Genomic DNA, 22,634 nt, shown 5'->3' with positions numbered 1-22,634 from the left:
GGTGTACTTGCCAATCTAATGACTGCAATCCCTAGAAATAAGTGTTTTTTAAAAGCACTGAATTATGAGGAAGTAAAAATAATCCAGGCTTGCTGTCTGTTTCATCACAGGAGAATGTCTTGTGGGTGCTGTCATAGGTTTCTGTTATTACCACAGCTGAGACAGAGTAAATGATATCCTGTAGAAGATTAGGATACTAGAGGTTCAGAACTGAGATTAGGGCTTTCATCTTACTTGATTATTTCACACACTCATGCACTTGCTTCCCCTACAAAGTCACATTCACTAGGTCTCAACTTTCCACGAGGGAGATCGCTGCCGGTCCAGGAGGGTCAGGCAGGAAGTCCTGGCGGTATCGTGCTGTGCAGCCATTTTGTGGTGTCACTGGCCAAGGGCCCAGGGCAGCCCCAGACACGTATCTCTGTGGATCTCCCCCATTTCCAAGTTCCTCTTCCTGATGGCTTAGTTTTGTCCATCTAAATAGACTATTCAGGAGCTCAATGCATGATTGGCCTCCGAATTGGTGGTTCTGCTTCACATCCTTTATTAATTGGAAGATTCACCACAGACCACTTCTGTTTAGACTAGGTTGTATCAGAACATACAGCCAACCCATAATGGTTGTAGTTAATAAGTAGGCTTGTGCTAGGGAGTTCAAAAGTTCAGTTTTGGACATTATGCACACAATTATCTGTCACCTTTTGGTATTCACAGTCTGTTATCTTTTACCTACTGTGCTTATGCCATACTGATTTATAAAATAAGTCCATTTTCAGATGTCACATTATGTGGAATAAGACTCAGTTGCTATCCTTCCAGGCTAGTTTGTTCTTTTTAGTGGCACAAGTTTAGTTTAGTTGAAATAAAACTACAAGTACAATGCAGATTGGCTGTAAACCTATTACAACAATGTTGTGCGATTGCTTGTTTGTTTGTTTTGTTGGTTTGGTTTTGATTATAGATGAATAAAATGGTGTACAGGGCCAGGAAGTCATAAATCATGACCCCAAAGTTACTTTTCTCCTTTGCTTCTAAGTACATAATGGATTTTTAGCCAGTGAGTATAACCATTCACCTCTCTTTTTCTGTTTGCTGTATTATTGACTGAAAGTATTTGTAAGAGGAGGTCATAGTCCAGTCCCAAGAAGATCTGTACAGGCATGACTGGATGGGAGACTGCAGAGTATGCACTCCCTTAGTCCTGTGTAGGAAGGCTTCAGCGAAATAAGAGCAGAGGTACAATTAGCACGTGCATACTGAGCCTGGCCCATTAGAGACAGCAAGTGTGAAGAACTTCCTTAGCTGTCTTGCCAGAAATGTGCAAGTTTGACTTGCAGTTCACATATTAATTGTGCACCCATGCCCAGTAAGCGTGACACATCCAGGAGGCATCCAAGCTGTTGTGCATTCATAATGCATTTTTCTTTTGCTTGTACCTGACAGTTAAGTGTTATGTCCAGGGGGGCTTCAAGACATCAAGGAATAGGCATGCCATATTGCTCAGAAAGACTGCTGGATGTCTGGACATCCCAGATAAATGCTTCTCCCTGAGCGAAGGTCATGAAGCTGAGGCACCCTTCCTGCTACTGTCCCCCCAAAATCTCTGTATATACTCATATCTGCTTTTAGAAACTGTGAAAGTGTCAAACCCCAGTAGATAGTAATGCTCAAAAAACATTTGACTCTTGAAACTAAGTTATCAATAATTTAAACAGATTCAGTTAATGCAGCTTGGGTAATGATGATAAATTGTACTTTCTCCTCCCCCGATCTTCAATACAGTATTATTTTGTGTAGAAAAAATGGCACAAGTAAATGTGAACTATTTGTTTTCCATTCACAGCCAATTGAACCCCACACAGAACTGAAAGTATGGTATGCTGCCGATTATGCCAAATTTATGGAAGCTTCTGCAGTCTTTATTAAAGAAGAATCTGATGTCTGTCCGTTGCCTCCAGTAGCAGTAAGTACCCCTAATCTGCATTCAAGCCATCAACAGACACAGTAAATTACAGCTTGCTTACATGCTTCATCTGATTATGTAACTCTGGTAATGCTAGAGCAAGTCATAGAATAGGTGGCTAACACAAAGCCAAGAGCAATTTTAACTAAACAGCTATCCATGGAAAGGCTGCTCTTCATCTCCTGCGTTTGTTATCCAGTGGAGCCATTAGAAGTATCCAGACTACAATGGGATGTATTGGAAAGACTTGAGTTTGTCATTGTTTTTCACGTAACCAAACTGTCCAGCCTCAGACTTTTCTCATCAATTCCCCTTTGTTATGCTGTGATTGGTTGGTCAGATAATGCATTGGTTATTTCAGTCTTTCCTGGGTAAAAACTCTTCTTTTAATCCCAATACCTTTACCTTTGTATGATAGCTAGAATTCTTAAACTGATGGAAAAGGTGTCTAAGTGTTGAAAATGTGACTGTGAATATTGATACCTAAGCTAGAAGGAAATGTTAAACAGGGAATATGATTGAACCAGGAATTCAGGGGTGCTCCATGAAGGAAAGTAACCCAATTGATTCATAGAATCATAGAATAGAATCATAGAACCATTAAGGTTGGAAAAGACCACCAGGACCATCTGGTCCAACCATCCCCCTACCACCAACGTCACCTACTAAACCATGCCCCTAAGCACCACGTCCAACCTTTCCTTGAACACACCCAGGGATGGTGACTTCACCACTTCCTTGGGCAACGCGTCCCAATGCCTGACCACTCTTTCTGAGAAGAAGTGTCTCCTAATTTCCAACCTAAACCTCCCCTGGCGCAACTTGAGGCCACTCCATCTAGTCCTGTCACTAGGTATCTGCGAGAAGAGGCCGACCACCAGCTCCCCACACCTTCCTTTTAGGCAGTTGTAGAGAGCAATGAGGTCTCCCCTGAGCCTCCTCTTCTCCAGACTAAACACCCCCAGTTCCCTCAGGCGCTCCTTATAGGGCTTGTGTTCCAGGCTGCACTTGCATTGAATTCACTTGCATTGAAGGTTTTATACAGTCTGGAAAGGAGGAGTGGGAAGGCCACAGCATAAGACACAGAAATGAGAGAGGAAGGCTCTGTTTGTAAACAAAGACAGAGTGGGCATAGCCTCACTATATTCTCCAAAGCAAGCTAACCCAAGAACAAGGGAAAGCAAGGACACTTTATAAGAAGCGTAAGTGAAATACAGAAACAGCTAAGGAAGTACACAGTTGTGTATTGTTTGGAAGTATATTTCGTCAGTGACTGTTGGTTTTGTCGTCGTTTTTTTCAATTGTTTTTCATTCAAATTTTTAAAATGTCTATATTCAAAGTAAATTCAAGTGAATCCAGTAGAGCTCTTATTTCGACAGAAATAATAATTCCAAATAATACATTGCATTAAAAAAAAAAAAATGTTTTAATGCCTTTAAGCTAGGATAGGCTTGATATCCCCAAAGCTAAAACTTATTGAGTTTAAGAAAGTCTAATGCCAAATGTCAAGCTGAGTGAAGAAATCTCTCCTGGAGGCATTAACAATTGCCTTCTGGTAAAGGGGCAAGCAGCATGGAGTCAGCCCAAAACAGGGAAATCCTGTGTGGCTAAACTACATTTCTGTGCAGAAACCCATCCAATTAGACAGGTCTCAGCTCTGGGATTTTTGTGGTTAAAGTACAGTTCTCAATTGCATTTATAAGTAATTCCATAATAGGAACAAATAGACTTTGAAATCTAATACACAGAGATGAACAAAGGTGAAGGACTCAGTACTATTACAGTAAATGCTAAACAAAAACATGAAAATCAGTATTCAGCCAACCATTTTTTTTTCCATATAGTTGCTAGACTCCTAGAGAGAATCCATTTCCAGCTGAACAGCTGTGTGGTGGTAAACTGAAGTAAATATCACTAAGGACAACAGGTCTTGGGAAAGCCCAGGAGAAGATGTAGTGTCAGTGAGAAGAATATGACCTTTCCTTAGAATGGCTAATAAGAAAGACCTGCTTCTGTTCTCATTGCAGAAAGAGCCCGTAGACCCTTGGATATGCTCCAGTTGTAGAAGCGCTTTTGCAACTTTTGCTCTGCTGGAATCTCACCAGTGCATCAATAAAGACCGAGTCCTTACCACAAGGTTCAGACCACCAAATAAATTGGGATCCGTAAAAGCAAAAAACAAACTTAAAGGGAAACTGAGAGGATCTGCATTAGGCAAAAGCATCACTCAGTGCTATGGGACCATTTCATGTTCCTCTGCTGCAAAGCTTAGTTGTGCCAGCTCAGGAAACACTTGTGATGCTCTTGTGAGGTTTATACCTAAATGGAGAAATGGCCGGTCTTCACTGTTGAAGGGAAAAGAAGTGAAGCAGCCAGACAGTTACTCTTGCCGACTTTGTGGGAAGATATTTGATTCCATTGAAAAGCTCACAGTCCACACTTACGCGCACAAAGGGGAGCGCCCCTACAAGTGTTCACAGCACGGATGCACAAAAGCCTTCATTTCCAAATATAAACTGCTCAGGTACAGCTCTGAAGGCAATCCTTTTCTTGTGGGTGTGTGGGGGAAAAACAAGGACATCTTTTGCCTCTTGAGTGTCTTAGTGACAGTTAATCCCAGAGTTCCAGTTTTCATATTCCTGTGCAGGAAGAATTGGTGAAAAGTAGTCTCCCTCAATTGCAGTTGCTACTCAAAAAGATTATGTTGAGCAATTTGAACCTTCTCTGTGCTTTATGATTAACACGCCTTAAAAAAAAAAAAAAGCTAGGCTTTTTACTAATAATTCAAGAACTTATGAAAATGCCTTTCTTCTTTCTGTGTTTGAGTCTTGAGCTGCACTGTGTACTAGAACAAATGTAAATGCTGATAACGCTTTTTTTGTGTGTGTCTTAGGCACTCAGCCACTCATTCTCCACAGAAATCTCACCAGTGTGGCTACTGTGAAAAGACCTTTCATAGGAAAGACCATCTAAAGAATCACCTTCAGACTCATGACCCTAACAAGATGGCCTTCAAGTGTGAAGAGTGTGGCAAGAAGTACAACACCAAGCTAGGTTATAAGAGACACTTGGCTCTTCATGCAGCCACCAGTGGGGACCTTACCTGTAGGGTGTGTGCCCAGGAGTTTGGCGGTACTGAAGTTTTGTTGGAACACCTCAAAAGTCATGCAGGGAAACCAACTGGCAATACCAAGGAAAAGAAACATAAGTGTGACCACTGTGAGCGTCACTTCTATACCCGTAAAGATGTGCGACGTCACATGGTGGTTCACACGGGTTGCAAAGACTTTCTATGCCAGTTTTGTGCCCAAAGGTTTGGGCGGAAGGACCACTTGACTCGCCATACTAGGAAGACTCATCCACAAGAACTGCTGAAGAGCAGGTTGCAGAATGGTGACTCAGTAGGTCTCCTTGACCAACTTTTTCCATTCAGACTGAAGGAAGATGCCAGCATACCATCCCCTTTTCCTGAAAGAGCCTCTGCGCAGAATGGAGTTTTGAATAGTCCAGAACCAGAGGAATACAACTGTTCACATCTTCATCCCCAGCCAAGCTTACAAACTGCTCTTCCTCTTGAACCTTCTCCTCATTTGCAAAGGATGGGCTGTGCAGACAGCCTTGCAGCTGTCCATCCCACACCGTGCTCAACAGCCATTCCTGCCAACCTGAACCTTCATCAGTCTAATAAGTATGACCTTAGTTCTACCTCATTTGCAGCAGGATCCCTCAAAAATCTTCCAATCAGAGTGGATGTTAAAGGTTACAACGTCCATCTTCTAGAGGACCTGCCATTACCAGAACCTCAGTCTCTCCACAAAATCAGTCTGGAAGAAGCTTCCTCAGGGCCTGTAGGTGATATTCACAAGTACGCAGTGCACAAGGAGACAGAGACAGCAGCTGAAACTACCAGCATGCCTTTCATGGATCTCACTCATGTGATGAGTTTCTGGCAACTCCCACCAGGTGACAACCAGAACACTACTGGGGACATCACAATGGCATTTGGTCCAGAGGAGCCATCACATAGGCTGAATGGCCAACAGCAAGGTCTACAGCTAGCAACTGGTGGCATGGCCATAAACCAGCTGCATCATTTTCCTCGCTCCTTTCCATCCACTACAAATTCTGTAACATTGCCTCATTTTCATCATGCCTTCAAATAACTATGCCTTTTAAAAAAAAAAAAAAGACTGATTTACTTAAATCTGTTAGGAGAGGGTTTTTTTGTTTGTTTGTTTTCATTTTGTTTTAAGAAAAACTGTCCCAAATGTTTTTTAAAGCATGTTATGAACATGGTAGTTCAATTCAGAATGTTAATAAACAAGAAGCTCTATTTTTCATACTACTATTAGTTTTTAGCATATGACAATAGTAGGACTAACATATTTCCCTCAACATCCTCTGTACTTTTGTTTCTTACCTTTCAAACAAACAGCTGAATAAATATCTTCAATAACAGCAAAGCATCATAACAGGCACAATGAAACTTTGGCTGCTGCAGTAGGAGAAATAGGGTTAGGGTGAATGGGAAGAAGGGGGAAATCACAGAAAAATAACTTTAATGAGCCAAGAATCACAATAAGTGTATACACATGGAAACCTTAATATGAACAAGTTATCGGTGTGATCTAGATTTCTGTTAAGCACTTAATTACTGAATTTTAGGAATCTTTAATTTAAATCCAAATAATTCCAAGAATAAATCTTATCTCCTTGTTTCACTCTTTTAAAATGAAGAAAATTACTGTTGTGATTATGTTTAACTAGTTTTTTTTTTTTTCCTGAAGCACACTTCAGCTGTGTGCATCGCCTGCATTATTTCTATGGCTGGAAATAACTACCACTGCTGCATGACTGTGCCAGAGCAGCTGTCTTGTATGGGTGTGGTTTTCGGAATGGGAAGTGAATTTTCTCAAAGGTTAGAGCAAACATTAATTTTCACTTAGAACATGATCATCTAGCAAGATACAGGAACCTGGGTCTCACGCTAGCAAAGCACTTAAGCATTTGCTTAAATTTAAGCACGTGTAATCCCATTGGGTCAACAGCTTGCCTGATTTAACACTCAATAAAAAAATAATGCTTCCTACCTAAGGGGCCTTTATTCACCTTTTGTTGATTTTTTTAAAAAATGGCTTTTGTTTAGCATGGGAAATTATTCTTAATCATAGCTGTCTGAGACATGGACTCCTTGACAGAAAGCCAGCCCTGGCAAGGCAGCCCGCCTCCATCCAAGCTTAACCTCTGTTGAGTCAGTGGTAGGTCCCCATGCAGGAGGCTTGTGGTAGTTACCTCAGGCTGTGCCCTGTTCTAAACCACAGGTTGTGGCCCTGCCTCAAAAGCATCTTACGAAGTTAGTAGGTATGGTAGTGGTCAAAGCCATCTTAATCATGTTTGTTTTGCTCAATAGTATTTGGGCAGTTAGAATTGGGCTTTCAGCCTGTGTTTCTTCCAAAGCAGCTTCACAGGGACTTCTCTTTGTTTCATGTGGTAAATTGTCCTTGTATGTTTCCAGTTTCCAGCTGGAAACTGGTGTGACAGTCCCATCACCTGACCGATATGTTAGCAGAAATTGCAAAAAAAAAAAAAAAAAAAAATCACATCTCCCAGTAGATGACATTAAATAATAAATAGATAAATAAAAAGCCTTCCGAATTTACTTTCTTGCCTGACCCATACTTAAAAAAATAATAATAATCCCATTCTACTGTATGATGCCATTACTAGTGGATTTTGTCACAGCTGAAACAGATGCAGAATTTCTGAATCTGAATACACAATCTCTTCCATTAAATTAAAAGGTAATTAATTGTACCTAATGATCATTACAGATAAACCATGAAACAAGTTTGTTCTTGTCTCCCCCATTAATCACAGAAATATTTCCAGATAGCTTCTAATAAAAACTATTTTTAAAATGATTGTTATTTTGCTTTTAAAGAACTACAATGACAGATATTAATATTTTTACAAGTTTATGATTATTTGGATTATGGACAGGTGGTATTATTGCAGTTTGTGCAAGACTATGTTCTTCAGATCCATTTTTATTTCAAATGTTTTTGGCATAGAACAAAACAAAAGGAATTTAAAAATCATTTGAATTATGAGAATAGCAGTAGAAAAAGTGGGTAGCTGCACATTCATGTCCAGCTAGCAGTTACTTAAATTACAAGTGTCAGAATAGTGAAAAAGTCTAAAACAATGTTACATGCACAATTTACAACTCATCTCATAATTTTATCTAGATGTGGAAAGGTGTGTTTATATTCATTTGCTGCATTGTTTTCCTTGTTCATGCAACTTGTACTCAGTTGCCTTTGTTCAAGCATGTGTATTTGTGGGAAAAAAAAAAAACAAAAACACAACACATTCTTGTAGCACTGTCTGATCATATGTTACTAGTAGACAATTTGTCCTTTTGGTTTGTGCTTCTATAAGAGGTGTAACTAATTATGAAAATACTTGTCTTTGAATTAAAAAATAATGTTAAGAAGGAACCATTACACAAACATTGAGCTAGCCTGACACCCACGCTCTGTGAGCTGCTCAACTGCAATCAGGAACCAGAGCACTGGGCTGCCAAGAGATGCGTTGGTCCCTGGTCACAAGCTGTTCTGAAACATGCAAAGTTATGTTAATGAGCGGCATTTATCATATGTAACTATGGGTTAAAGACCGAGTCTCAGTTAAGCAAAACAAAGAAAAAGAACTCTTGTAATAGTAAGACTCTTTAAAAGCACACTATAGTGGTGTCTACAAGTAAAACAGAGAAGCAGACCTTAAATAGGTGATCCTGTTGGTTTAGCTCTTCAGTCTATTCCATTTTTTTTTTCTAGATTCTTGACCTTGTAAATAAGGAAGGTGCTCAGCAGTATTCTGTATACAGCATATGGTAGAAATACCCTAGTGTGCAGCAAATTAAAGGACCTATTTTTGCCTGCAGATTAGCTGTTACCACTTCATTATAAGTTTTTAATTTATCCATTACAAAATTGTGTCTGCATTAGAATGTGGCTTATTCTAGGCTGACATGAAAAATGCATGTAGCCAAATTGCAGGTCAAATATATCTGTATTTAATTTTGCACAATTGTGGCTCTGGGTACATATATGCTATCCATACATCTCTTCCTTAAACCAAGGTAATTGTCTTTCAAGAGTATCCTAGCACCATCACACAACTACTTCAGAAAAGATTATTCTGTTCAGACTCCATTCATTAAAAACCATGGTCTAATCACATTAAGCCATCTCAGCATAAATGCTCAATAACAGTACCGTAATATAATGGTGTTACTGTGTTTGTGCCATACTACTATTTGTGTCCTTGATATCATCAAGTCTTGTATCCCTAATATCCCTGTTGCTGTAACCATGAGCACAATTCCTAGAGGCCAAAGAGAGAACTATAACAGTTCAGTGGTCATCTCGTTTTTGACTACAGTCAGTGCCACATACTCCACACACAGACATGCTGCAAGTTGTGCTCATGCTGAGCTCTGCAAGAGTTTTATGGCTGAAGTCAACATAAGCAGGAGTAGATTCCTGTACTCCAAGGCACAGAGTGTACTACCTTTGATACCCCGTCCCTGGAAGTGTTCAAGCCCAGGCTGGATGGGGCTTTGGGCAACCTGGCCTGGTGGGAGGTGTCCCTGCCCGTGGCAGGGGGTTGGAATTAGATGGTCTTTAAGGTCCCTTCTAACCCAAACCATTCTGTGATTCTATGATCCTGGTCTTATTTCTCTCCTGGAAAAATATTACCTTCCTTTAAGAAATGAGCTCTTAAAAACAACACATTCTGTGCACACTTTGGAAGAAAAAGGTTGGGAAAATGTGTGGCTCTGCAGACCATTGACCATTTTCTGTAATAGAAATGAAAATAGTTTATCTATCTATCTGAACACTGTTTGGAAATCTGTAGAAATAATGTGATCTGTGGCAGCTAAACAACAGAATTACTATAATCAAATGCTGTAAAACTGAAAAACTTGGTGAACATTTGCTCTCACAGAAAAAAAATACTAATTTAAACAAGAACATGGAAGCCACATAAGCCTGTTGAAATAATGTTAAGAAGCTAACACTATATTATGTGGAACAAAAGAATCTACAAGCTCTGTGCACACAACTATTTCCCATCCCATATTGGAAAACATGTTCATTTCTTTTTTTTTCTTTGGTTTTATTTATGAATTGTTCCTGTCAGACTCACCGTTTTTCTTAACCAGTAGTTTGCTGTAAATTCTCAAGCTTTTTTTTTTTTTTTTTTTTTTTTACAATCAGTCTGAAATTGCTTCATATATTGATGACTGAGTGATACATTTTCTGCTAGCAGAATTTTTAACTATTGTTGTTCAATAAAATGTTCCTGCCCCTAGAATTCGGTTTTCTGTAAGACATGGGAAAGTGATCTGTGGAATCAACACCAAGAAGTTCTAAACATATACAGAATATACAGGGGGACTAAAAAAAAAAGACATAGAAGCACTGCTTTAATATACTTGGGCTAACTTCATGCCCCTTGTATATTTCTAAGACAGTCTAGCTATAGGAATTGCACTGATTTCAGTGTCATCCTTTTTATAGTTATCTAATTGCTATTAGCTAGAGTCTAAGAGTAAAGTCTCGTATTTATTACTGCTGTGTCCAAGTGCTTTTCATCTTCATTTGCTTCATAAACATTTAATAGGAGAGAAAAATTCTTTATGGGTTTTAAGTGAAAGCCTTATTGGGAATTGTTGGGCTAAAAAACCCCAACATACTGCATACTGGAAGTTTATGCAAGGTGGTCTAAGGCTGCTAGTAAATGAGGTGGCCAAAAATTAGAGGGTGATGTGATCCACCATATTTCTGGCTTACTACTAATCAATTTCTAATAGCAATTAAAAATTTTTATGGGAGAGTGAGACTTCGTTTTAGGCTGAACATGAAGTGCTTTGAAGCTGATGTCCCATATATCACTTATCACTTATTTATCATTACCATTTATCACTTATTGGAAGATTCTATAAATACACACACGCAACTTCAAAATGTTCATTTATCTTGTTCAATATATTCAAAGCAAAGCTTTAGGGAAAAAAATGCATGACACTGGCTCTTACTACATTTTGTTGAAACTATTGCATGAAATACTGGTAAGATCCATCCCCTTTTAGGTGATTATTTAATTAAATTTTGGCATCAGCTACAGGTAATCTCACAGGATAGCCTAATAAACTTTTTAGCCTAGGAAAAAAACAAAGGAGGACAGTGAACTTCAGTTTGCTTTCTTTTTAATTGAAGGTGGCAACCATTTTGTTGTTACAGCCGCCTTGCAGTGTATTGAGCTTTAGCACTCAAAGTGGAAGAGGAGCTGGAGGATTGCGTTGTTAAGGTCTGTAATGCTTCAGTAGAAAGCCTTAACACATCCTCAGCAAGCAGCCACTCTATCTTCTGTTGTGCATTTGCAGTCTGAAAGCAGCAGCAAGCCATATACTTGTTACTTGCATAGAAAAGTTTAACTTCATTTTACATAAGATGATTAAACCAAAGCAATAGTATATAAAAAGGTTTACTTTTAAATATTCATGGTTAATATCTTTCAAGCAAATGTATGTATTTGCTAAAATCTTTTTAAATGTTTGGCATTTAAGCTTTTAGTGGCTACCCTACATTACTCTCTCTAGCAGTCTTCTTGCCCCTTCTCAGATGTTTGCTGCGCCTTCTCCCTCCTCCAAATAATTGCACAAAGGTTAAATTCATAACATTTTTAAGTCAGTGAAATAACTTTATGAAACCTTTTTTTCAGTTAGCTTAAATACAGTCCGTGAGAACTAGACAAGTCTAAGAACTGGTTGTTTTTGTCATTGCCTTTCAGATTGAATAGTCCTTAGAGAGATTTGCACTACTCAAAGCCATTGTTTCTCACGTCTGCTTTCTCAGCTATAAAGCACTCTTGGTTTGCACTGAAACTTAGCTCTTAGTAGCCCAATGCTCTCTCTAAAGCACCTGGAAAAGCTCAAGTTTTATAGAAAACACAGCAATTTCCAGCAGCCCATGAGGTGACTCTTCATTCCCAGGCTGGGGGGAAACCGCCCACATTCATCCCCAGTGTCTCTGGCTGTGACCATGACTGACAGCACAGCTCCCTTGTGTCATGTCAGGGCTTGGAGTAGCAGCATCTCAGCTCTGTCCCAGACAAAATGGGACACTCAGAACCAGGTCCCTCCTTCACAACATGCCTGGGAGAACAGGAAGGGGGACATGCTTTCTTCCCACACCAACAGTGCATCAGGGCAAGTCCACGACCATGGCGTCTCTGGTGTATGTTTTCCATTGCTGGTCCCATCATGATATCCCATGCACATAGCAGCTAGCAGCCTGGACAAGTCCTTCTCTGCGTTATTCCATTCCACAGCCTACACAATTTTTAGCAAGCACATCACACCGTACAGATGCTGTTTGGATGGGACAGTCACTAATAGCCATTCAGAAGAGGGAGAGGAAGAAGGGGCTGAACACTTAGCTAGTAACTGGCACGGGGAGGTAAAAGGGGATGTCTGAGATGTGGAAAGCAGAAAGAAACACCAGAGGGAAAGCACACAGTGCCAAAGGACAGCAAGAGAAAAATATTTCACATTTTCTCTCATCAGTGCCTTCTCCCCGAGGCTGTCTAGCCAAGAGTGTAAGAGTTCACTGGCTAAACCTTGAGAATGGTGGTGGTATCAGTAAGTCTCTGTTGGTGGTCTGTGAACCCCTGCACAATAACCATAGGAGTTACTACACTGTTCATGTAGACACTCAACACAGATGGGCCCTGCAAAGACTTCAAACTTGAGTTCTTGCAACAGAATGTTTTGTGCACATTTCTGGTCATCCCCCACTCTAATAAGCTCATATCCCAGGTTCAAAATATCTTGCCAGCTATAGGGAATCCTTCTTGGCCACATTCCCTGCCAAGATCTCTGTTTCTGCTCTGGTGGGGGTGCCAGATGCCGATCATCTGAGCCATCTCCTTGTACTATGGTACCACAGCCATCTTAGGCAGGGTCTGTGAGGCCTAGTGGCTGATCTGGCATGGCTCTGCCTGGACCAAGATGGAAACAATTCTGACTGCATGATCTAAAGAGCAGAAACACCAAACATCATGGTCTGGGAAAGGAAACAGTGAGGAGAAGGAAGAACCTCCACACCATCATCCTGACATGGTGATAACTGAAACAGATACTGGCATCTCCCTCGGACAACAGGAGCACAACAGGAGAGCACGAGACCTGCTAGAGAAGTCTGCATTGTCAAGAAGCAAACACCCTCAAGATGGCTGTTAAGGCAGAACATGGTCACTGCCTACTTGAGATGAAGCTACTCCAAACAAAGAACATTTCATGCCAAAACAACTCTCAGCAGCCTACACTGGGGACATGAGGAGCTCTGCAAAAATTTCAGTGCAACCAACTGCTTTAATTAAGACAAAAAATGTTGATAATGTAAACAGTGCACCAGAATACTGTATATACACAAAAGCAAATGAGGTAATACTATGTTATTGTGTTGGGAAAAAAAAAAAATATATGCTTACCTGAACTCTCCTGAAGATTCTTTTCCAGGAGATACACCCAAAGGTTTTCTGTTTTTTTGTAGTGTTCCATGAGGGGTCTCTGCAAATAATTATGTAAAAATATTATTGGACATAAAAAATTCTAACATACATAAATTCAACATAAACTCTAGAAAGGCAGTAATAAAAGATATGGATATACAAAGATATTGATTTGTACTCGTAATACAAAAAGCAGTATGTATTATCATTCATGGATTACACAACAAATAGCTACTAAAATAACTTTATAAATCATCTTCTAAATAGCAAGAATATTTTGTCAATCCTGTTTAAAGGGAACCATTTTAGGGATGTGGTGGTATAAATTTTAAGACTGAATTAACAAGGGAGAGTCATATCAAATGAACAACAAGCAAAGCTTGGTGCTTCACCTACGTGGACTTAAAAGATAAAGATATGTCATAAATCTTAACATCAACAATTAAAACTTAGGAATCATTTATGGGACAGAGGGAACTGGACATCCAGACTGCAAATTTTAGGTTTATGTTGGAACTTCTGTTTGAGAACCTCTAACCAAAAAGGCCAAGTCCCTTCTTAGAACCTACATGAAACCCTCTATGTATACAATCGGTTCAATGGATCAGGATAATGACTTGTAAAGCCATTTGATATCAACAACATCCATTTGGAAGTGGTAGACTTCGTTGTAAGACAAATATAAATACAAAGATACAATACAAGACAAAGACAAATATAAATATGGCTGATTGAACTCCTTACCTGGACTAGGTTTATCTGTATTGGCAGCTTCTTGTACTCTCTTCTGAAGTGATAATGCCGCAGTTGTTAAGGTTGGTTTTTTTCTCTGAGTCACTGGTTGCTTGCCCTAGTAAGAAAGTAAGATGCACAGTGCACACTTAAGTCTAGCAAGAAGTATATGGAGCCCAAGAACAGCTCTCTTAATCATTGATAAAGCACCAAATCATTGATGAAGCAGTGCTAGGAAGGAACAGGAAAAAGTGCACCCCTCCAATTTGGAAGCTGTTTTTATGCCTGAAATAGATAACAAGGTTTTCAAACATCTTTTTTTTTTTTTCTTTTTAATCACTGTCCTCACTAAGGAATTGCTTAAATATTCCTACATACATATTTTTAATTACACTAAAATAGGAGCTTACTTCAAAACACTGCCAATAAGCTCCACTTTTCTGATTCCCCAAAGGGGCCTAGCTCTTTGGCCTTGAGCCTAGTGTTCAGGAAGTAAATCAGCTATACATTTGCAGGGAACAGCAAACCTGCAAACAGCAGGGAATCCTAATAAACAAAAAGATATATCTATATCTTGCAAAAGCTGCCCAGATTTCCATTTCCCTGCAATTGTTACTGAAATTGTTGTCTAACATTTTCATACTATCATATTCTACCAATTTTTATATCAGAAAAAGGACTCCAGTTTCAGGTAATGCCTACCTACCTACCTACCCCTATCTTGTCTTAAGAGTTTACCAACTTTCCTCTAACCTTAGGTTATATATTAATACAGGTCTTTGCTCACCATAAAATACATTTTGGCAAATCTGTCTCCAGGACAATGCAAGTATGAATGTGTTTGCTTACCACAGCCTGTCTGGTGGTCTTTGCAGCAAAGGCATGGCGAGCAGCTTGTTCTTCACAAAACTTGATGTGCCTTTGTGCTGCAGCCTCATTAAATCTTCTTGAGCAGTATGGACACTGAATGTAGTCTGATCATAAGAAAGGAACAACTTATGTCACAGCTTATATACTGCAACAGAGGAATTGCCTTACTTTACTGGAGCACTCAAGATGCAGTTCAAAACCTGGCTCCATCAGGTATCCCAAATTAGAAAATTAGAACTACAAGAAAAGCACCTGGGATCCTAAAAGCCTTGCTTATGGTATTAATACAGCAAACAATAATTGCTTCCAGAAAGAAATCTCTAGGAATTAGTGAAAGCAGATTTTATTATCTTTGACTTAGGCCCCCTCCCTCAAAAATCTCATAATTAAAAAGTCTGCAGGAAAAGCGATATTTAGAAATTCCTTGAATAGTGAAAAATATTTTAAGACTATTTTTTAAGGGTGGTTATTAAGATTTTTATTTGTTTTCAAGAAATACATTTCCTTTGGGCACTGGCAAAACACTGCTCAACAAGTTGTGCCTACCAGACACCAAAGAACCAGGTTCCTGGGTGTGAAGCAGTACTGTAAAGAACACACAGCAGTGCTGCTTCCTAGAGCTGCTTTTGACAGTGCTACAGCCTGGATTCTGCAGAAAGCTGTTCAGCTACATTTAACACTGGTGCAGGCCTACTCAGTTCAATGAATGGTCAGGGTTCGGGGTCAGCGTCCTTTTAATTCAACACAGTTGTCTTCAGCCCTTGCATTGCACTTGTCATTCTCAAGCCATTCCTCCCTGCCCAACACCTTTCACAAAAGTATCTCAGTTGTCCTTATCTTAATATTATTAGGTACAAAGTCTTTGCAAATCGCTTTTCCAGATCAGCTGTGTGGGCAAAATGCTTCTGAAAATGGAGGAGGGGCGGGAGAGGGACAAGGCAGCTGTCTGACTTTGGGGTTGTGGCAGTGGGAACCAGCACAATGGGAAAATGGGGAGATCTGGGCTTGAACTCTGTTTGGAGAAGGAGAAGGAAGAAAGGAAGGGGGAACCTCTCTCTCTTCTCCCCACAGCCCATGTCCTTTCTCTCCAGTCCTATGCTATAGGATATACACACTGAGGTGTCACTAGGCCCCTCAGGAATTCTGTGTTTCCTGAAAATCAGCTCTCTGATTCCCTTCTCCAGAACTCCCCCTGCTCTTGCACAACTCCAGTTTGCTCAAAGAAGGATAAGGAAAGGGAGCGGTTTGCTCTCGGAGTCAGACAAGAAATAACAGAGTAATTAAAGTACTCAACAGTGGAAGTTCAAAGAGGAACATGACCCCAATCAAGGAAGGAAAATGTGTCCTGCTGCTTATACTGCATTGCTGTCATCTATAAGAGGAGGAAGACTGGAGTTCTCACAGCTGGTTTTGGTATCAGTCGTGAATTCCTGCTCTGTAAGGGAACCGAGAGAGCCCTCCATCCCTCTGCCTTTATCGCTCAGGAGGGAACCCACGGAGACCCTTTCCAAGATTGCTCCCACATTTCATATATCACTTATCATGAGAAATATTGGCTGTATATATATATTTCTGGATCTGTAATTTCTAATACAGTGAGCTCTGCGTAGAGACCACACCTGCTATTAGGAGTAAAACAGACTTTTTTTTTTTTAAATGGCTTTCCCTCACTGCATAGTCGGGATGGGGAGGTGATAGTGGAAAAGCTATCTCATGGGAGTGGGAAGGCCTGCGTACACTACATTCAATTTGATTGGTGAGGGGATATGTTTCGCCCTTTGTTATACGACGGTACAGTTTGTGCTAGAGTACAGGCATCCCAGCTTTATTCCTACAGGATGAATTATCAGACCCCAGACTCGCCACCTTTATAGGCTTAAAAGGTAGAATTAGTTTTCTCATCCTCTCCACCACCTCTTCATTGCTCTCCTACTCAACTTAAGCCAATACAGATGAAAAATAGAGAGTATGGATGGAATAAATGTTCACATTGTTTTCTGCAGGGAGGTGCAAAAGTGAAGCCCAGCTGTGAATAACAAGAGCTCACTGCTTTTCTAAAAATCAGTACAAGATCAATAATTAGATAAACTAAACCACAAACCTGGATTGATACTTGGTGGGGGAGGAGGCGGAAGAGGACGGCCTTCTTGCATAGCTTTTGTGACTTCTTTGGCTGATTGAATAGCGTTAATAAAATCCTCATGCTGCTGTCTCCAGTTAGATTTCTTCACCTGCTGATTCTGTAAAGGAAATAAAGGAAGATACAAACAATATTTTCTGCCTGCAAGGGACAGAGAAGTGTCTTACAGTAAGGGTTCTTCCTTTCCCAGAGAAAGGAAAAAATGTTACAAACAAAAGAAACTTGCTTTTTTGAAAGGCACAGGAAAACTAAATTAGCCCTTTGCCATCCATTGACAGCACCAGAAGATGGATAAAAGAATAATGTCTTCCAGCAAAAAAATTCTGGTCATAGCAAACCAAAGGGTGCTTAAAAGGGAATAGAAAAGATACTGTGACGAGTGCCTTCCCTTCTTGCCCACTTTTCAGATTCTTCTTCTTGCTTTAAACTTGTGTGCACTTCTATTTCTTTCCACAACTGTCTTTAAAGGATATTTTACCATGTCAGCCTGCATGGACACCAAATCAGCAATCAATTAGCATCTCTGGGTAAAAATATACACATATATGTACATGTGTATTCCCCTCATCATCACCATTACATGAAGAAAACCTTGAAGAGGAAGATGTCAGAGATTTGTGTAGTCTTTAAAATACATAAATGTTCATTTCCTAGAAAAGCAAAGACACTTACATTCCCAGAGTAGTCACAATACCTACTACTTTGGCTTCTGAACTAAGAAATGTTTTCAAACACTAGCAGCACAGAGAGGGGGAGGAAAGAATTTGGCACTGAGTCAAGCACATATGTGAGACTCATCCACAACATCCAGGCTTTGTCCCGGGAGGAAACAATAGCTTCGCTGAATGAAAGGCTTCATATGGAGATAACACACGCTCTTCAGTTTTAACTATACCTTTTGTGGGGGCTGCTTCTTCACAGTACCGATTTCTGTTCCCTGCAGTCTCTGTTTAAAAGAATTGAAGGGCTTGCGCTTCTTGTTGAAGACTTTCTTGCATATTGGCTCATGTCTCAGCTGGGATGCAAAGAAAAATAACTGTTTGTGAGCTGAAGTCATGCTTTGTTAACGGTGCTGCTTAGGCTTTAAAATTACTTGTATTCAGGGAGCTGAAGCAGTACTTTTACCAGGTTCAGTTTTACTCCTGAAAGAGTTCACCAAAACTTAAAAAAAATGCTCAAGTACAGCTGCAGTTAAAAAAAAAAAAAAGAAAAGAAATTGAACCCATTTCCAGTTTGTTCTGCTCAGGGACATGCTGGAGTAGAGCACAAATAAATATTTGCAGAGAATAACAGAATAGGCCCATGAACAGGAACTGTCTCCTTGGACTCTCTCCCTGGCCCTGCCACACTCAGTTTTCTTTCTTTCATGGCTAAGAGGGAGAACAGAGTGCTCCTGTTCAAAGGGCTGATATTTACATTATTAGTTCTTTGAGTTTAGATAAGTATTCCAGACTCAGGGATCCTCTGGCAAACAACAGCACTGTTCTTCCCATCAACACCACTAAAACAGGGACAGCCGCAAGCTGAAAGGGAGCTGCTGCTTAACAGCATGCAGTAACCTGACAATTCAGAATACCATCTGTAACTGGAAGTGTACAGAAGTTTTAAGTAGATATATAACCAGTGCTGAATTCGTGGAAGAACCACGCCTCACAACAAAGGTTTTATGATTCAGAAGTGTCACAGATTTTTAGCATCAATCTCACTCTTCTGCAACTGAACGTCCAATTTTCTCTCAGCGAGGAACACAGTGAAAGGGAGGAAAAAACTACATCCTTACTCTGGTGCTGAGGATCACATCCATCTGAGTCCATCTGCAGGTAGCACATTAAAGACCCCATTCCTATCGTCCTTTGCTTACTTCCTTTTCCCAGTTCTCAGTTATTCTTCTTGACCGTCTCACTACCTTCCCAGTGCTGTCCCCTCACCTACCATGCTCTTTCTTCTCTATCACATCTGAGTTAAGCCTCTGCCTGAGCAAGGCATTTCAGTTCCAGTTCACCTGGGCCAAGAATTACCTCTTTTTAGTATATCATACCTTTCTAGTAACTCATTTCCCTTTGAACCTCTCCACTCTTGTGCTTCAAGTCCTTACCATCTATTTCTAAAAGTGTTTGACAACAAAACCGAGAGGAGGAGGACTCTGCTGGGCAAACAGGGTAGCAGATACCTGTGTCTTGCTCACAGATGAGCACACCACTCCTGTATCATCAGAGGCATTGCAGGGCTTGTACCTCAGGCTACTCATACTGACAAGAAACTTGCCCCCTTCCCCCACCCCCAAAACCACAGAGAAGCTGTCTATTCAAAGAAATTTGCCAGATTAGGCCATCATGTGCTTCGTGCATCTGATCTAAGACACCAGATGTGGAACTATGGGTTCCAACTTTGTCTTGACGCTCATAGTTACTCAGTTTTGCTTTTTTCCCAGTCTTTTTTTTTTTTTTGCTAATTTGTTTTTTAGTTATATCATGGGGCTGATCTGAGAGGGGGAGGGGTGTGTGCAGAGCCAGCCCTTTCAGAAAAATCCTGCAGTTGGGTTGTTTTAGGCAAATTGTGAAGCCACCCATTTAGCCTGTAATCCAGGGATCAGTGAGGTCAGTAGGAATCTTTTCATTCACTTCAGCAGGCTTTGGAACAGAGCCTGGTGCCTACATTATGTTGTCAAAGGGACTACTTATCAGATGGTTTATTAGTCTATTTTTCCCAGGAAGCCTGAAATAACAAATTCTGTCTGGAAACCTGGAGCACAAAGGAAGCTTCAGGTTAGCAATTTATGTCTTACCAAGAGATAATGCGGTATTTTAAACATGACACGCAGCAAGCAGCAGTTTTTGGAAGAGCAGGTAAATTAAGATAGCGCAAGATTGCAGATTAAGTCACGATATTTTTATGAGCATTCACCTATTCTCTAATCAGTTTTACTAATGAAAGCAGCTACTGGATCATTTGCTCTTTTAAACATGTGTTCAACCCATTTCTCCACTAATCAGCCACCTCCTTCTTCCCCAGCGCTCACCACCCCCTTCAGCTAACTGCACTGATGCTCCCATTTAAAAGAAAAGGATTGTTTTACCAGAACATCTTGTGCAAAATGTCTTCCACAGATTCTACAAGGAACCAAATCTTGGCTTCCGGCAGCTGTATAAAATTCAAACCAGCAAAGTCTCAGTTACACAGTACAGGACTGCAGTAATATCGACAATACAATCGACGTGCAGGCTGAGCCTTAACGCACTGAAACCAATTGTTTCTCTGTCAGAAAGGGACGTCTGCAGTCATGTGCCAGGGCTCCTTTTTGCAGGACCACTTTATTATCTTGCTCCCACAAAACACAAGCTTTCCCTTACTACGAGTGACAGGTTTTTGTTCTCCATATGACTGCTCAGGCATGTCCTTCCCCAGTGGCATCACGACTGGGAGAAGGGATGATTGAAGAGCACTTACTAAGTTGCTGATGCATGAACCCTGGGAGGAAAACCAAGAGCAGGTCATTTGCACTCAGGTTTCTTTTTTTCTTTTAGGAAGTCATTAACAGCAGCACCTTTACCATTCCAGAAGCTACCAGGCAGCACACCAAGTGTGACACCACCTTCATTCTGAAGACAGAATGTTTCCACGAGGCACTTAACAGCGTTCCAAGATGATCTTTCTTTCTCGATTCATTCTTTCCCCTGCTTTTAAATCAGTAATTTTTGGAAAAACAAACACAAACCACAACCTAAGTTGTATGCAAAGTAGTTCTACGCCTTTATGACTCCACTGCTATTTACATATTCTCATTTCACTGCAGGGATGTTTCCTGTATCAAACAAAAACAGCTTTTAGAAAAACTTGAACATAACAAAGAGCCCTTTTCACAGGACTTGTAATCTAGAGGGAAAGACTTCTACATTTAAGTGTTCCTTACCTGCTCTTGCTGCAACAAAAGAAATCTTTGTACTGTTGAGCAGGAGCAGATGTGTGAGTGCTTTTGTTACCTTTTCATTCATGTTACCATACTCCAAGGCTCAGAGTAGTTACTAGAATATTTCACTGATTAGAAGTGCAGGTGAACAAAAGCAATTCTATAACTTTTTTGACTGTATTACCTGTTTAAATTTCACCCCACTTTTGTTCCCAAGAAATATCTTTCTGCGTCTGTGCTTAGTCCAGACTACGCTCTCCAAGTGTCTTCCTGTACCTCTCCCATTTCTTTTATCCTGCTCTCATCCCCTCAAATTTTGACTGATACAACTTAATTTTTCAAACAAACTTAGGTACAAGCACAATATCACCGTATCAGCAATGAGAAGCCGGGAAAAAGGACAGCCTGCTCCAAAGGACCAGTGACCTTAGACGTGTTCAGTAGCAGATGAGGTAAGGAAACATGAAAAGAACATGTAAAGAACATGTGCACTGTCTTTAGTAAATGATTTTCCTTTTTAGTAAATCACAAAATTATGCTCCACTTAAACCACTGAACAGCATCTGTTACTCACTTGTTCCATTTATTTCCTTTGCTGGTATCTGACTCATCTTAATGTGATAGTTTCTCAAATGCACTCTTCAGCACTGCTGTTGGAAGTCATGAGTGCTAGGTGGCCAGCCTTCGTTACTCAAAAGCTCGCAGTTTATAGTAGGTCAAGTTCCAGGCATCAGCAAGCGCATAATGAACGATTATGACATAGGCAGAACCTACTAAAGCCTGTGAAACATATGAGAACTAGCACAGATATAAGCTAATTGAAAGCCCCAAAACTTTTTATCTAACAGCTGATTTCTGCTTATTTGGTTGATTGAATTTCAGCAACTCTATAAAATGCTTAATTTTGATATTAATACTGACACTTGCATTCTGAGCAGTGAGGAAGAAACTTGTAGACTTAGTTGCCTGATTATTCCTTCTCTAAAACCCCATTACCTTATCAACTAAAATATTTTCAAAAAGCTTTTTTCCCCAATATAAGCAAGCACTTTGAATGGTTTCTGTACATCAAAGGCCCCCCAAGCCCTTCTGTTATCTTGTCCCTACTTAGTATTCAGAAAAAAGAATATTTAAGATGTTTTGAATTTAGTAGTAGTCGATCCGCTCTACTGTGTTGGTTTCTGTGTTTCCTACCAGTAAAACAGTTAACTGCTCACCCAACCTCAGATTTCAGAGGGATTGACTAAAAATCTTGTTCATTCCATTCACATGTATGGACCAGTCACAGTCAACAGTAGTTCATATGCATTGTACAGAAATTTAACATACCAAGTCTATCATACTCATCCTTCGCCCACCTTCAGATTTTTTTTTTTTTTTTTTTTTTTTTACAAACAATTGTGTTGGATTACAAGTTTGTATTTCAGTGAAACCACAC

General features: G+C 40.1%; 2 protein-coding genes across 8 annotated transcripts in view; one reads left to right on the top strand and one right to left on the bottom strand.

Moving 5' to 3' along the window:
• Nucleotides 1-8,344, top strand: part of PLAGL1 (PLAG1 like zinc finger 1) — a 48,301-nt gene extending 39,957 nt beyond the window's left edge. For all 6 annotated transcript variants that reach the window (XM_040551979.1, XM_040551980.1, XM_040551981.1 and 3 more), the window contains 3 exons: nucleotides 1,844-1,963; nucleotides 3,992-4,488; nucleotides 4,858-8,344. In XM_040551979.1, coding sequence (XP_040407913.1) covers nucleotides 1,844-1,963; nucleotides 3,992-4,488; nucleotides 4,858-6,127 — 1,887 coding nt within the window. In that variant the 3' untranslated portion in view covers nucleotides 6,128-8,344. The remainder of the gene's footprint in view (nucleotides 1-1,843; nucleotides 1,964-3,991; nucleotides 4,489-4,857) is intronic.
• A 2,860-nt stretch (nucleotides 8,345-11,204) lies between these two features.
• Nucleotides 11,205-22,545, bottom strand: ZC2HC1B (zinc finger C2HC-type containing 1B). 2 transcript variants are annotated; one of them, XM_040551986.1, is made up of 8 exons: nucleotides 21,771-22,545; nucleotides 20,366-20,430; nucleotides 18,185-18,304; nucleotides 17,251-17,389; nucleotides 15,129-15,253; nucleotides 14,292-14,397; nucleotides 13,527-13,605; nucleotides 11,205-11,419 (listed from the first exon to the last, which is right to left on the bottom strand). In XM_040551986.1, the coding sequence occupies exons 1-8, from the start codon at nucleotides 21,805-21,807 to the stop codon at nucleotides 11,395-11,397; spliced, it is 696 nt and encodes a 231-aa protein (XP_040407920.1). In that variant the 5' UTR covers nucleotides 21,808-22,545; the 3' UTR covers nucleotides 11,205-11,394. The 2 variants fall into 2 exon arrangements, with proteins under 2 accessions (XP_040407920.1, XP_040407921.1); XM_040551987.1 differs by lacking the exon at nucleotides 21,771-22,545 and adding an exon at nucleotides 20,737-20,767.
• Between the last annotated feature and the right edge of the window lie 89 nt (nucleotides 22,546-22,634).

This window comes from Cygnus olor, chromosome 3 (assembly GCF_009769625.2).
Source record: "Cygnus olor isolate bCygOlo1 chromosome 3, bCygOlo1.pri.v2, whole genome shotgun sequence".
Taxonomy (NCBI): Eukaryota; Metazoa; Chordata; class Aves; order Anseriformes; family Anatidae; genus Cygnus; species Cygnus olor.
This window is presented reverse-complemented; position numbering and strand designations above follow the sequence as displayed.